At 50.9% G+C, this 14673-nt stretch overlaps 7 protein-coding genes across 7 annotated transcripts; 2 read left to right on the forward strand and 5 right to left on the reverse strand.

Moving 5' to 3' along the window:
* Window positions 1-297: 297 nt before the first annotated feature.
* Window positions 298-3804, forward strand: N7458_000451 (histone deacetylase hosB; the record flags this gene model as incomplete). Its single annotated transcript, XM_056903845.1, has 1 exon — window positions 298-3804. One exon carries the CDS (start codon window positions 298-300, stop codon window positions 3802-3804), a length of 3507 nt encoding a protein of 1168 aa, XP_056771612.1.
* A 601-nt stretch (window positions 3805-4405) lies between these two features.
* N7458_000452 (SGNH/GDSL hydrolase family protein) lies at window positions 4406-5505 on the reverse strand (the record flags this gene model as incomplete). The annotated part of the gene is made up of 3 exons (XM_056903846.1): window positions 4406-4919; window positions 5014-5105; window positions 5164-5505. 3 exons carry the CDS (start codon window positions 5503-5505, stop codon window positions 4406-4408), a joined length of 948 nt encoding a protein of 315 aa, XP_056771613.1.
* Window positions 5506-6452: 947 nt separating this feature from the next.
* On the forward strand, window positions 6453-7620 carry N7458_000453 (putative cell wall organization protein/glutathione transferase (Gto3); the record flags this gene model as incomplete). Its single annotated transcript, XM_056903847.1, has 2 exons — window positions 6453-6848; window positions 6913-7620. The coding sequence occupies 2 exons, from the start codon at window positions 6453-6455 to the stop codon at window positions 7618-7620; spliced, it is 1104 nt and encodes a 367-aa protein (XP_056771614.1).
* Window positions 7621-7880: 260 nt separating this feature from the next.
* Window positions 7881-9064, reverse strand: N7458_000454 (BTB/POZ domain-containing protein; the record flags this gene model as incomplete). Its single annotated transcript, XM_056903848.1, has 3 exons — window positions 7881-8702; window positions 8778-8904; window positions 8967-9064. 3 exons carry the CDS (start codon window positions 9062-9064, stop codon window positions 7881-7883), a joined length of 1047 nt encoding a protein of 348 aa, XP_056771615.1.
* Window positions 9065-9977: 913 nt separating this feature from the next.
* On the reverse strand, window positions 9978-10403 carry N7458_000455 (uncharacterized protein; the record flags this gene model as incomplete). The annotated part of the gene is made up of 1 exon (XM_056903849.1): window positions 9978-10403. One exon carries the CDS (start codon window positions 10401-10403, stop codon window positions 9978-9980), a length of 426 nt encoding a protein of 141 aa, XP_056771616.1.
* A 740-nt stretch (window positions 10404-11143) lies between these two features.
* Window positions 11144-12247, reverse strand: N7458_000456 (DSD1 family PLP-dependent enzyme; the record flags this gene model as incomplete). The annotated part of the gene is made up of 1 exon (XM_056903850.1): window positions 11144-12247. One exon carries the CDS (start codon window positions 12245-12247, stop codon window positions 11144-11146), a length of 1104 nt encoding a protein of 367 aa, XP_056771617.1.
* Window positions 12248-13023: 776 nt separating this feature from the next.
* On the reverse strand, window positions 13024-14375 carry lap1 (putative aminopeptidase; the record flags this gene model as incomplete). Its single annotated transcript, XM_056903851.1, has 3 exons — window positions 13024-13257; window positions 13322-14101; window positions 14190-14375. 3 exons carry the CDS (start codon window positions 14373-14375, stop codon window positions 13024-13026), a joined length of 1200 nt encoding a protein of 399 aa, XP_056771618.1.
* Window positions 14376-14673: the final 298 nt, after the last annotated feature.

Consider the following 14673-nt stretch of genomic DNA (forward strand, 5'->3'; position numbering starts at 1 on the left):
TCTTCAACTGAAACAAGTGGCTGAGGAACGGGAACAAGAATGTCATGTTTGGTATGGCCATGGAGATCGACTGACCCCTTGCCCCAAGAAGGCAGGCCAACGCAGGAGACTCAAAACTAGTTCGACCACGAGCACATGCTCCATCCCGCTCCTTTTCTTCCTTCTTCTCCCCTACTTTTTTTTGTCTACCTCCAGGCTTGCTCGTTTGTTCTGCAAGTTTCACAGAATAAGTCCTGCTATTCCCTTCGCTCTACTACAGACGTGTCTCGGTCCCCCGCTCTATGCTCCTCTTGCATCATGGACCCCTCCAAACAACCCCCTCAGGGTGATCCGCCTCCACGATTCATAGATAACGACCCAAACACCACGGCTACGACTCAATCCGATTATGACTTGTCGGATTCTTTGAATCGTTTGACTCTAGCGAATGCTGCTGCTATCCCTCTACCTGCATCTCCATCTATCTCACCTCCCCATGATGGCCTGTCGCGACCCAGTCCCCCCATCGCTATCGCAGTCGACCGCGCGCCGACCCCGAAACGCGCCTCCAGCTCCAGCTCAAATACTCTGCGTGATGAACACGGTAGACCAAATTCAACTCTTCAAAAACGTCCATCTACTACATCTCTACGATCAGTGTCCCAACCAACTGCTCCCCCGATCGCGGGTGCCCACGCGCCGACCCCAAGACGTACCCCCAGCTCCAGCTCTCTACGCGACGAGCGCCGCAAATCGATCCCAACACTACAGAAACGTCCATCTGCTGCGTCGCTAAGATCAACTGGCCCTACCTCACCTATTCCAGCCTCTTCGCGACACGCCTCTGCAAACTTTCCGGGATCTCCAACGAGCGCAACCTCGCCCGCGATGCCTACGCGCTTGGCATTCTCCCCCACAGAGGTGCAAGGCCCGACGGCGGCTTCAGTAGCAGCCGAGCACTTTCGCAAAGAGGTGGACCTACACCAGGTTGTGGACCTCAAGTCGAAAACAGTGGTGGTGGTTCATGATGCCTGCTACGGACACCGTTTTTCACGACCCCGCGCTTCGAAGGCATTACTAGCTTCGATCGTGGAGAGGCCGGAGCGCATTCGTGCCTGTGTATTGGGAATATCTGCGGCATATGTCCGTATGGGATGTCGACATGAGGGAGAGCGCTTCGCGCCACGCCCCGATCTAGATCTACATTTGCTTCCCCCACCGCCGTTCCAGATTCGCAAGACGTCGCGTTCGCTGCCATTACATGACAATGCTGTTACACATGTCCATGGTAATCAGTGGATGACGGATCTGAAGAGTATGTGTGATGTCGCCGAGTCACGCTTAGCCCTGAGTGGGAAGGAACTTGTACGACCGCGAACTGAGGGCAGTGAAGGTGCTGCCAATACGCCGCAACTTCACTCTGGTGATCTTTATCTATGCTCTGAATCGCTGGATGCTTTTCAGGGTGCGCTAGGTGGCGTGTGTGATGGAATCGATGCGGTTTTTGATCACGGCCCGACTACGCGCGCCTTTGTTTGCATTCGACCACCGGGTCACCACTGCTCAGCTGATTTCCCTTCGGGCTTTTGTTGGGTTAACAATGTTCTTGTTGGAATATCTTATGCGGCTATGAATCACGGATTGACCCATGCGGCTATCTTGGATTTCGATTTACATCATGGCGACGGGTCTCAAGATATTGTATGGGATCATAACTATAAAGCGTCGATGGCCCCACGGAATGCGCCAGCCTACAAGAAGACCGCGATTGGATACTACAGTCTCCATGATATCAACTCCTACCCCTGTGAGGGTGGCGACCCAGACAAAGTGCGCAATGCAAGCGTATGTGTTGACGGTGCCCATGGCCAATCTGTCTGGAATGTCCACTTGGAGACATGGGAGAACGAGGCAGAGTTCTGGGAACTGTACCGGACCAAGTACATCACATTGATCCACAAAGCGCGCAAGTTCCTGCGTGCTCAGTCCCAGAGACTGGCTGATATTCCCAATGGGCCTGCTCCCAAAGCTGCCATCTTCATCTCGGCGGGTTTCGATGCTAGCGAGTGGGAGGGTACTGGCATGCAGCGGCACAAAGTCAACGTTCCAACTGAATTCTATGCTCGCTTTACGGCTGATGTTGTGCGGATGTCTCAGGAAGAGGGTCTTGGTGTTGATGGGCGTGTGATCAGCGTTTTGGAAGGTGGTTACAGTGACCGAGCCTTGACAAGTGGTGTTCTCAGTCACCTTGCAGGGCTAGGTGATTCTAATACATCTCATGACGAGTCTTCTCCTGCAGGGATTGAATACGAGAGCAAGTGGTGGTCTGCAGATCATCTCTCTGACCTGGAGACGCTCACGTCCCCACACGTCAAGCGCGAGAAAACAGCACCTACTTTCCTCGCCTCGACAAAATCATTCGATGCAAAGGTTCTCTCCATGCGTGATCGCAAGTCGTTCGGCTCTCACAACGGCATTGTTCCAAGCCTGCCCCCTCCCCCGGAGGTCGACTGGGCGACTGCAGCGTACGAGCTGTCCAAGGTTCTCATCCCGGAGGAGAGCCGCCAGACTATGAGCTGCCGCTCTGAGGATCTGAATGCGGAGGCATCCCGTCAGCGCCGCGAGCGCCAATTAGCCTTGGAAGGCATCAAAGTCGCGGCTGTTCCACCTCGTCCGCCCCCAGAGGAGAAACGACAGCTCCGTGTACGAAAGGCCAAGTCTCCAACTCCATTTTCACCGAGACCGGCGACACCTCGGCAACAGGCCATTCTCAAGAACCGTCGCAGAACAATTGATGGGGATGACTTGCCTGACCCGTCGGCAGAGGTGTCTCCGTCTGTGGATGCAAGCCGCAGGAAGAGTACCAACACAAGCACGATGTCAACCCAGCCCATCAGTATGGGTGATTTGACTGGCTCCCGAGATCAACCGCTTGCGGTGGACACTGCTGTCACGGCTACGCCTTCTAAAGTTGTCGGTGCGCGAAAGACGAGTGGCGGTTCCCGAGCAGGCACCCCCAGACGTTCTGCAAGTCCTAGAAAGGCACCTCCAATACCCAAAGTGCCAACGGTTTACTTGCCCTCCAAGCTTTCGGATGAAGTAACCCCGACAGAGTCGGCCAACGACGTCGAGAACCTCTCCGCTGGTCTCCGTAGGATCAAGCTCGTCGTGCCCTCCCCCGAAGAGCAAGCAGCCCGTGACAAAAAGGCGGCCGACGAGCGCAGGTTACCCTCGACCAAGACTTCAAAATCCCCTGGCAGATCCCCCCGAAAGGCCAGCGGTACCAGAACACCCCGTGGCAAGACAACATCTGCACGCTCCTCCATCGCACAAAGCAGCTCGTCGCCTCCACTCCCCATCGCCGATCTTGTAAAACAAGAAAACACCGAATCCCAATCTATCTCTTCCCCATGGGAATCAGCCGAATCCAGCATCATGGACACGAGCATGCAAGATTCCGAAGCATCGCAATGGTCCTCCGCCCCATCCATTCCATCATCTACATTCCAACCATCCTCGCACTTCGAGAACAACACTACTCCCCCCTTGACACCAAATCTGACTCAAGCCCCCCAACTACCAGGCCCACAATCAAATACTTACACGCCCCCAATGGCCGCTGGGCAAACCAAGCAAGGTTTACCTGTCTTCACATCCAGCAGTCCTATTCCCTTTGCTACGCCTGGGAATCCACAGATGAATCCTGGACAGGAAAATCAACCGCCGCTGCCATCTGCGCAGAAACCGAACGAGAAGGAGAAGGAGAAGGAGAAGGAGATATATGAGGGCAGTGGACGGCTTTATCACAATCACCCCCCGAATTAGAATTTGTGGCGTTGACGGGTTCCGGATTTTGCGTCATATACCCCTTCCTTTTTTGATATTGGATGGTGTTTTTTTTGTTTTGGATTGGTGGTTATGGGATTGGGCGTTTCTAGTGTTGGCTTTGTTCTTTTGTGGCGATGGTTGGTGCCTTTCTTATGATTTGTTTCTAGGGTTGGATATGTTATGTAGAGATGTTTGTATGACTTGATGTCTATTTATCATTCTTGGTCTTGCTGGTTGTGTTTACATTGAGTAGTTCCTCGACAGTTGAAGTTGTAGAAGGATGATATATGGTAGGTTGTATACAACTCGCCCTGCGGACGTATCTCTATGAATGGTATCAACTAGAATATGTACAGAGCCATCTCCACCTTACAAGATGGATGTCTATCAAAAAGCCCAACGCCAGGTTCCCTCTCTTAAAAGCGTACACCATGATCATCACCACAACGACAATGAGAGACCAATGCCCACTATAAACAGGATTAGCTTCAACGCCAGGCTAGAAAGAAGAGCAACACCACACTTACCAGCAAATGCCTGAACCGCCACCGGCCCTATACCTCTGACCCCACCACTATTCACTACGCTCTTCGCACTTTCACTCGCATCCGTAACCCCCGGCTGCGCCGGCGCCGTATATCGTCGGCAACCCAGGATCCCCAATACTATCACCACCATCCAACTCTGCCTCCTCACTCGCACTAATCCTCCCATCAGCCCCCGTACCATCAGCAAAGTCAAGGAACCCCTCCGCCTCCGCGTCCAAAAACGCAGCCCACCAAACCGCCGCCATCTCCGTATACCCATAATCACCCGGATGCGTCCCATCCACCAGCTGCGACATCTTGATGAAAGTGCTCATATCGGCGAGCACGATGCGGTAGCCTTGTTGTCGACGCAGTTCAACGAGTTCCCGGTATTGGGAGCTGATTTGGTGGACTTGGTCCGGGTGTTTTTTGTTGGGGAGCAGCGTTGAGAGGATTATTGTTGTGGTTGGGATGGCGGTGTAGAGGGTTGTTAGGAGGGTGTTCATGCGTAGGCCTGCCGTGGTTATTTGGTAGTTTTGGTCGGCGTCGTTTGTTCCGGAGGCTTTTGGGGTGGTTAGGTTAGTACTGGGATTTTATAGGCTAATGCCAAATGCCAAATGGTAAAATGAATGTAGATTTCCATGGACATGTTGAGAAGGTCGGGATAGGGGTGGCATACTTGATCAATATCAGGTTTGGTTTTTGGAGGATGGTCGCCTGGATCTTGGTTTCTACTTGGTCGATTCTGTTCCCGTAGTGGCCTTCATGTTGCTATACAGCATTGTTAGCATCGATACCTCTCCCCCTCCTTTACGTCGATGCCACTTACATTATTATGCATAGTTCCATTCCTCAAACTCCCAATCATATCAACCTGCCACCCCGCATGCCGAAGCTGCTGCCGCAATGCCTTTCGATACCCATTGTGATCAGTCGACTGATACCCCATGGTAATGGACGCCCCCAGCGGCATGACTCGCAACAGAAAAGTCCCATTATCGCGTTTCTGTAGCGTAGAAGTGCTCCCCTCAAGATCAATCTTCCCATTTAACCCTATTGACTTGACAACCGTATCAACGGATAACGGCTCAGCGACCGCGAGCGTAGACAAACAGACCAGCCATACGAGGGCAAATTGGACAACCCAGTGCATGGGCGTCGAGGGCCACATGGCGATAGCCCTAGTAGACCCCACGCGCCGATGTAAGGGGGGTGAAAGTCCAAGGCGTCGTCAATCAGCTTAAGAAATTCAGGGTCTCCGGAGTCCCGCCATGCCCAACTTAAATCAAGCGTGATCGACCAGTGCTTTTTTTGAGTGATTTGCGCTAACTTGGCTGCCTGGGACCAGCGCTTTGCATTCATCCAATGGCTGAGCTAGTAGCTTAGCGATTGTCGCGAGACTCGGGGTTGCCCCTTATAATTGGTAATGCTTAGTCTGGCAGTGGTGAAATCGTGCTTATTATGATCTGATCAAGCCTCGTTAGCACGACTGAGAAGCGGGCTACAGGTACTGGATTGGGTTTGGTACCACCGCGCTAGAGGGCTTAGTGTGGCTGGCTGTATTGGGGGTTGGTTGCTCGGGTGAAAGTGTCTTTGTTATCAGATAGTGATACAATTTGTGCAACCGTGGCTGAGCATCTTGATGGCTTTTGTCTGGGCTTGCTGCGCCATTAACCAACAACCAACCGGTGGGGGTTGGTGGGTTGGACCCCTGAATGATAATTTTGGGTTGGCGATTGTAACGGTTCCCTCCGCTAGTTACGGTCGAAGACAGCTCCGTCAGTGATCGACTTGCACTTGGACGGGGATCTTCGTTGAGCCGCATAATATTAGATATTCCATTGATAAACCTTGTCGCAATATTGAGATGTTCTCGTTTGCTATCGATCTGTCTCCTGGAATATCCACGCTTACGTAGTCGAAGAGTATGAAGAGAGAAAATGGTTAACGGAAAGTTTCCGGCACTTGTCAATGGGCTAGACCAAATCATCACATCATCTTTCCCGACACTTCCACTTATATTCATGTATCTCAGTCAGCTTCGGAGGTTCTCCCAATCAAGACGTACCAAAATTTCTCATTCATACTCAAACCCCCAAGCTACTCTACTCCCCTTCCATGTCTACCGCCAGCGAAATCCACAAGCCCGGCACAACCGACGGCTGGCATGGCGTCATCCCCAGCGAACAATTCCCCGCCGAAAGAGGCCGCTACCACCTCTACATAGGACTCTTCTGTCCCTTCGCGCACCGCGCCAATTTCATCCGCCACCTCAAAGGCCTCACCGAGTTTATCGATATCAGCGTCGTCAAACCCTATCCCAAGGGCGACGAGAAAGGCTGGCCGGGTTGGCGTTTCCCCAAATCAGATGATGAGTACCCAGGCGCGACGGTCGATCATCTCTTCGGTGAGGATTATCTGCACAAGATCTACTTCCGCGCGGATCCGGAGTATAAGGGCCGGTACTCTGTTCCATTGTTATGGGATAAAAAGAACGCGACCGCTGTTTGCAATGTAAATTGTTTCTCTTGGCATTACTGCGACAACCTATCTTGCTAATTGAAGATAATCCATATAGGAAAGTGCCGAGCTTCTTCGCTGGCTTCCAACAGCTTTCAATGAACTATTGCCCCCACCACTTGCCGCAATTGATCTCTACCCTGTCGATCTTCGCGCCAAGATCGACGCCATTGCCCCATGGATGCAATCAGACCTCAATATCGGAGTCTACAAAGCGGGCTTTGCGCCATCGCAAGAGGTCTACGATAAGAACGTCATCCCTGTCTTTGGTGCATTGAACAAACTTGAGCGCATCATTGCTCAGCATGGTGGACCTTTTGTTCTGGGTTCGACGATGACAGAACTTGATGTTCGCTTGTATACGACGTTGATCCGCTTTGACACCGTCTACGTGCAGCACTTTAAGTGTAATTTGGGGACTATTCGGCATGATTACCCTGTGCTGAATAACTGGTTGAAGGGGATGTACTGGGATGTTGAGGCTGCTCGGAAGTCGACTGATTTCAAACATATCAAAGAGAATGTGCGTGTCGTCTTCATTGAATTTTGTAGAGTGGAAGCTGATGATTTGCAGTACACGAAGAGCCATTACGATATCAATCCCAAGGCAATCACTCCAATGGGACCTTTCCCTGATATTGAAGAGGGGGTCCAGAAAGATTGGAGTAAACTCGTGGTTGGAGGTGTTAAGCACCCCGCGGTGTTGGACTACGAATCTACGCTTCCTGATGTCTGCTGGGCTGAGATGGACGAGAGAACGCACTAGGGATCAGAAGTGGCAGTATAAGCAATATATGCAAATTTCTCATTGAATAGACTTATCAAGCGAAGCTATCGAGCTTCCTCCTTTCCCTCTTATCTCCTACCTGGAGGAGTATTGCTTTGAGTCGTACTGTTCTGGCAGCAAGTCTTTGCCTCGTCCCACTTGCGCCCAAATATAACCGGCAAATGAAAATAACGGCAAAAGATCACCAAAGAGACGGATGAACATGCGTGCCACCGAGAATGCCTGGCCTTTGACGCTCTCTAGGAGACGTCTGGAAGTGGGCGATTGGCCACTCGAGGAGCGCGACGCACAGAGCCAGTACGCTTATCCTTTGAAGCTCTCTGGGAAACATTTAGAAGTGGACGATTAGCCAATGTGAGGAGCTCCAGGCACAGGTCGGTGGTGAACTTGGGGACAGACTGCAGGAAGTCAGAGGACAAAAGCGAGAGATTGTCAGTCTCGGGGCCTCGAATGAGCTTCATAAGCTTGCGGAGAACAATATCTCTCAGGCCACAATAGTCAGCTCGATCGGAATAGATCTCTTTGATAGATTGTTCAAGCATCTCCTGCGTCTCCTGCGTGGGATTCTTTGCGAATGCACCATAGAATTCGGCTTCCGCTATTATGCAGAGACCACCGATTATGAAGTAATCGGCAGCTGCATACATGCGAAGATGAAAGTATGCTGGGTTTGCGATGCAGGAAGCTACAAACTTGCCGTCAGAGTCCCTTGCACTGGACCAGGTATCCGCGATTTGATCACCTGGGTTGGAGGAATTCGCTTGGGAGTGGGTCGGAACAGACTCACGCCGAAGCCTATTGGGCTCAGAATCCGGTCCAGAAACAAATTTTGTAGAAGATTCTTCGAATGGCCCAAGCTGGCCTCTTCCGCTGCTCGATGCTGAGTGCGATACCGAGTCGGACTGAACCATTTTCGTGTTGCCTTTATTGGGTGCATGGGACGTGTCGCATCCATCTGATTTCTCGAAGTCAAGGGTATATGTGCCAGTGTAGAGATACTCCAAGACCTTTCTCATCAACTCCGGCTCCGTATCGGGGAGTCGGATTGGCTCTGTAGCTTCCTAATAGAATTCCAACGGATTAGTAACACTTCAAAAACTTGATTTTAGCTTTGAACATGATATGAGAAACAGTACCTGGAAACCACTGGAACAGGCCTTTTTGAAGTATTCAGATTGGGGACAGACAATCAGCTTATGAGCGTGGAACACCACGTTACCGCAAATTATCGTCATGTCGCTGTACTCTGCGCTAGTATACGCTCTGCAATGAAGTTAGCAACGAGAGTCTGGACGGCATTGAATCCAAGGATAGATGAGACTTACTGTTCTGCGATTCGGTCCATGGCGTCGTTTTTCCGCTTGAAATCTGGATTTATCCCTTCAGATCCAAGCGTGTCTTCCTCGAGCTTTCTCTTCGACATTTTTGAAGAGCTGGTGGAGATGGGAATGTTATGTTTAGTCGAATCTCAGGTGTGCGGGTGAGGTGTAAAGAGGTTCAAGCTTGTGATGGGGAGAAGTAAAGTATTTCAAAAGATATGAGGGAGCTCGAGGTAAACAGAAGGAGAAGAAAGATGGGAAAGTGACTGATGGGAGATCTGTCTGCCTCTTCAGAAGATGGCCTTGACCGTGCTCATGTGATATGTTGAGATCAGTTTGACTTGGTCTTCAGTGTGGTATCACTAAGTGAAATGAAGGAAAGAAGATCGATGGTCCATCTCTCATATGAAAGATGAGAATCATTCTCACATGATTACTTACTTCATGAATTAGGCCTTGGTCGTTCTTAATGTTCAAAAGATGAACTGGCCATAACCTGATGAGTCTTCATATTGACCAAGTGTGATGAGTGATGATTACAGTCCTCTTGCCAGATATCTGAGACCTAGCAGGTTACTCTAACAGAGTCCATATGAGAAACTTTTATACAAATGGCTTGAGGGATTGACGTGTATTTAGAGAGACCTTCATTATCCGTTCTTGTTCGTGAGACCTATGGAATCTGCTCTAATCCAGAAGCAATAATCTTGCCGTGCAATACTCGTCTCCTGCGCACTCTGAGCACTGGCTTCCTGTGCCTAGTTCTGAGCATCGTCCGTTTAGAGTCTTGGCCGGATAGGTCCTCATACCTTGGCTCCCGGTCAGAACTCAAGTGCCGACTCCATAACCCCACGAAAGAGTGTGTCATGTTTGGTACAAATACTTTCCAGATTGTTCAGAATGATTAGGACAGCAATGTTTCGTAATCGATGATAGTTGGCTCGAGTTGAATAAAGCTCCGTCAGCGTTTCCTCGAGTGGCTCCTTGAAGTTCCTTCTTAGAAGGCTCGATGGGAAATTAGAGATAATTAGAAATGAAGTAGCTAAATGCTCTATCTTTAAGACCTTCGACTAAGAAGTAGTCTCCTTCGCCATACATTAGTACATGGAAGAATGGTGGATTTTCAGAGGTTAATGGAGCCCAGCTTGTGGCAACACCTCCATCGTTGTTGTCTTCAACGGAGTCATGGCTGCTCAAAAAAGACACGTCTCGGCGAGCCGGTCCCATATTTGACATCAAACGAGATTCTTCAACCAGAACAACAGGCGTAAGCGTTGTAGAAGGTGATTGTATACAGCGCACATCTTTCGATAGGACTGCCTCCGAGAGAATATCGGAGTCTGCAGAATCCAAACTTGCTGTCCAGTCTTTGTCATTCTTGCTAGACATCCCAAATTCAAGAGTATAGTCACCAGTGTAAAAGTCCTCGAGGACTTTTCCCATTCTGGCCGGATCTTCGTTGAAGAGTTTGATCAGCTCGTGAGCTTCCTAATGCCACCACGAAGTACCGCTCAGTTCCAAGCCGCAGAACTCCGTTGTCATTATAAGACAGATTAGAAATGACCTTGTTTTGAAGCTACGGACGCAGGCTTTCCGAAAATATTCCGACTGAGAACAGACAACCAGCTTATGTGCTTTGAAAACCCTGTCGCCACATATGGTCATATCGCTGTAGTCTGAGCTGAGATGTAGACTGGGTATATGTGAGCAATCTCATGTGAGAATAAAGGAAATTTATGGGGTCGTTAACTCTTTGACAATCCGATCTATTGTTTCACGGCCTCGTTTGACTCGTTTTGCCGGAGGGCATTCACCAGGGGATGAAGGTGTCAGATCTGCCATCGCCGCTGGTGTTCTAGTAGGCATAAGTGAACTGGAAGTCTAATCGTTTGCTCAGTATGCACGGTTAGTTCCGATATGTATGGAGCTCAAAAACTGCGATGGGTTTGCATCTTCTGGGGGAGAAAACAATAGTGAAATGGAGGAACCTGGTCAAGCTCACATAAGGAGGGCAATCTATCTTCATGACGGAATGCCCCGGTAGATGGTAACATGTATTTACAAAGTCGGAAGAGCTTGCATTGTCTACTTTGCAGTTCATTTGCAGGAATATCCCACAATGTCATTCTCCCTGGGCAAAAATGCTCGCATAACCTGGGACATCCATACACCCTGTCCACATCTTATTGCACTTTCCCCCTCGAATCAACAGGCCAAATCTCCTCAATCACCCCACCCCGATACGCATAATACACATCATGCAAATTAATCGTAGGATCAATATGACTAGGAATAATCTCGACCCGATCACCAACCGCCAAATCAGGAGTCCCCTCCTCCCACACAAGCGAGCCCTGCTCATCACCAAACTCATTATACTTGTATCGCGGATCACTGCACTCTGCCATCCCGCTATCCGTAGTTAAGGACTTTAATCCTGCGTCGATGGTCACAGCCCGAGGACCCTGCTTGCTAACGACAGTGGACAATATCGTCAAACTGTTGGAGTAAAACGTCCCCACGGCATTGCGATAGTCGGTGTCCATGAAGATAAAAGAGCCAGGCTGGAGTTCCGTCACGCCAGGAACAGAAGCGCAGAATTCAGCCGTACCAGTTCCTCCCGTCGTCACAACGTCCATAGTGAAACCAGCCTGACGGAAAGCCTCGGCGGTACTAGTAAGAATGCGCATCGACTCTAGACACTGCGTCCTTCGATCGTCAAAGTCATGCAAATGCTGTAAATGGCCCTCATACCCCTGCACACCGACAATCTTCAAATACTTCAACCCGCCAACAAACTTGATCAAATCTATCGCCGGCTGTCCAGGCTTCACACCCGTCCGGTGAAGTCCAACATCCAAATCAATCAGCGTGAGAATAGGCTCCCCAATGCCCGATCCAGCAAGCGCATCATTCACAGCCACCGCCCCGACTTCAGAATCAACCACGATCCGCACACCGCGATGCTTCCGGAACAATTCCACCAACCGCTTCACCTTGGCGGGGCCCACGATCGGGCAGGTGATATGTAGATCGTCAAAGCCAGCCGCAGCAATGACTTCCGCCTCGCTGACTTTGGTCACGCAGCCTCCCCTGGCACCGGCCTTTGCGAGCTTGTGGGCGAGAATAGCGCTCTTGGTGGTTTTCAAGTGCGGACGGATGTCGAGACCCGTTGGACGCAGCTTGTCCATGAGTTTTTTGATGTTGCCCTCCATCAGGTCGAGATCGACGATCATGGATGGGGTGTCGATGTCTGCGATTTTATCGCCGACTTTGGGAGGCTCCATTGTGAAAGCTGAGTGGGTGACTGGAGAAGAGGGTGTCAATTGGGGAGATGGGTGTGTTTGAGTAGGCTGGAATGTAGGACTTGCTCGATTTTATAATGTGGATGCAAGGGGCACCGTAGCATGCACTTTCAAGCGATCGGCAGTAAGTCATCTTATGTTGTATTCAACAAGTGAATCCCACCTTGACCCCTCGGACACCCTCCGATCGCTAATTCGCGAGCTCCCGCGGTATAAGTGGTACGCCCCCGCGCTGGGAGTGGGAGGCTCCATATAGACCCATATTTTGATCAGCGAGGCCTCGTGGGGGCTTTGGGGATGTTACCATAGCTTTGTGTCCACTGTCAACGGGGTTGAACGTATTTGTTGATAACCCGCTACCATTGTTATTGCTAGAGATCGCTTTGAATCTGCCTTCCCGATGCCCAGGAAATTGAAATTGAAATCATAAATCAGCCTTGTATGTTGACTCAATGATCCATCTCATAGGGTCGGGTGTTGGAGAAACTGGGCATTGATAGAACTACTTTGCCATGCTACACGATTACAAGAGGAAGAGCTAGAAACTCAAGCGGAGGAAGTCAATTGAACTATTAATAGGGTACAACCCCACCAGTTCCAAACCGGCGCAATTACAAGTGCAGCCAGACTAAACATCGATCATTCCTCGCTCGTAGCCAAAGTGAATGCCCAAAGGTATATCTCGCACAACGCCGAACCCGAAAGAAAGTTGATCATCTAAAGTCAACAAGCAACATAACCATCATGAAAACCGTAAATTAGAAAGGAGCAAAGGCCAATTCATAAGCAAAAGCCAAGCTCATCTTTGCATGCTGAATCATGTGATCGAAGCTGAGGTACTTGATCAGATCGTCCGTGCTGTGGATTTTCTTGTCCGAGTTCTCGAACTGGGACTCGATGACGAAGGCGGATGGGTAGCCGAAGCGGCTGGCGGAGGCGTGGTCGGAGCAGGCGTAGCCGCACTTGGTTTCGACGTAGGGGACGTCGCAGTACTGGAGAAATATGTTAGTGACGAGCCAAATGACGAAAGTTGATGGGTCAATCGGGGATCCTTACGGTGGTGATAACCTGCTTGATAAACGCGGTAAGACCCGGGTCAACGTAATCGACAATCACGCCGACCGACTCCTTCTGCCCGGCATCAAGAGTACCCTGCACGTAACCAGTCATATCCTGCTGCAACATGGCCTTGACCTCGCGCAGGTCCTTCTTATACTTGGCGTAAACCGCCTGCGAGCCGAGCAGACCGCCCTCCTCCGCCGAATACCAGTGGAACTCGATGGTATTCTGCGCCTGGCCCGTAGCAATCGTCTCGGACCGCAGCAGGGCCCGAAGCGTCTCGAGGATAGTCACAGTTCCACTGCCGTCGTCATCCGCACCGGGTGCCGCCAGAATAGACGGCAAGAACAGGTTGATGCTATCCTGGTGTGCGCCCAGAACGACCGTGTTGTTCGTCTGGCCCGGGATACGGGCGATAATACTGAATTGGCCCCACGGGTGAGCGAAGCGCTCGACGGAGGCGCCGTACTCGGTGGCACCCGACTCGCGGACTACTTCGCTGACTTGGGTGTAGAGCCATTCGGCAGATTGGACGCCGTACTCGGACTTGTAGTACCGGGTGTGGAAGGATGTGAAGTGCTCGAGGTTCTTCTTCATGTTGGCTTTGGACAAGTCGGCAGCCAGCGGGCTGATTTCTTGCTCGTGAGACATTGAAGTGGGGTAGCGGACGATGCGGGTGGTGTGTAGGGCGCCGTAAGAGCCAGATTGGAATTCATCGGTGACATCGATGAAGTTGACGCCGTCCTGGAGGATTGCATTGGTCAGTTGATACGTTCGCTGACGGGGGCAGTAAACTAGCAGTCGTCCTTGATCAGACGGCACTGCGAAGTCCTGCGAAGTACTGCGCAGTATCTCACACACTCACCAATTTCAGCGCCCACTTTTCCTCTTCGGTGACCCATCGTGTCTGGTAGGGAGCCAATTCAATCAACCATTTGGTCTGCTGGGAGTTCCGGACGATTGACGGGCCGAGGGGTGCCTGTTGGGGAATGACCGCGGCCAGGGCGGTTGAGGCGGTCGCGCCCAGTACCAACGGGGTTAAGAACTTCATCGGGAGAGAATAATGATGGAGGGTGAAGGATATGAATAATACGTAGAGGAAAGAATAACAAGGTCTACGCAGGATGCAGAACAAGTTTTGTAGGTCCGAGTCAGCCTCGTCAGGTACGTAGGAGAGGAGAAGAGGAGTGTAAGCAGCAAGAGTCGGAAGTGGTACGGATCACGCGCCTTGGGCAGTTTCCAGGAGACTATCGATTCCTGCCAAGCCCCTTTGGGACTAACTCGGTCCGGAAGGTACAGTGATAGCTGCGCCTTGCGATTGATGGAAAGGTTTAGGAATTGGGCAATTT

Source organism: Penicillium daleae, assembly GCF_028827525.1.
Source record: "Penicillium daleae strain IBT 16125 chromosome Unknown utg000001l_segment0_segment0, whole genome shotgun sequence".
Classification (NCBI taxonomy): Eukaryota; Fungi; Ascomycota; class Eurotiomycetes; order Eurotiales; family Aspergillaceae; genus Penicillium; species Penicillium daleae.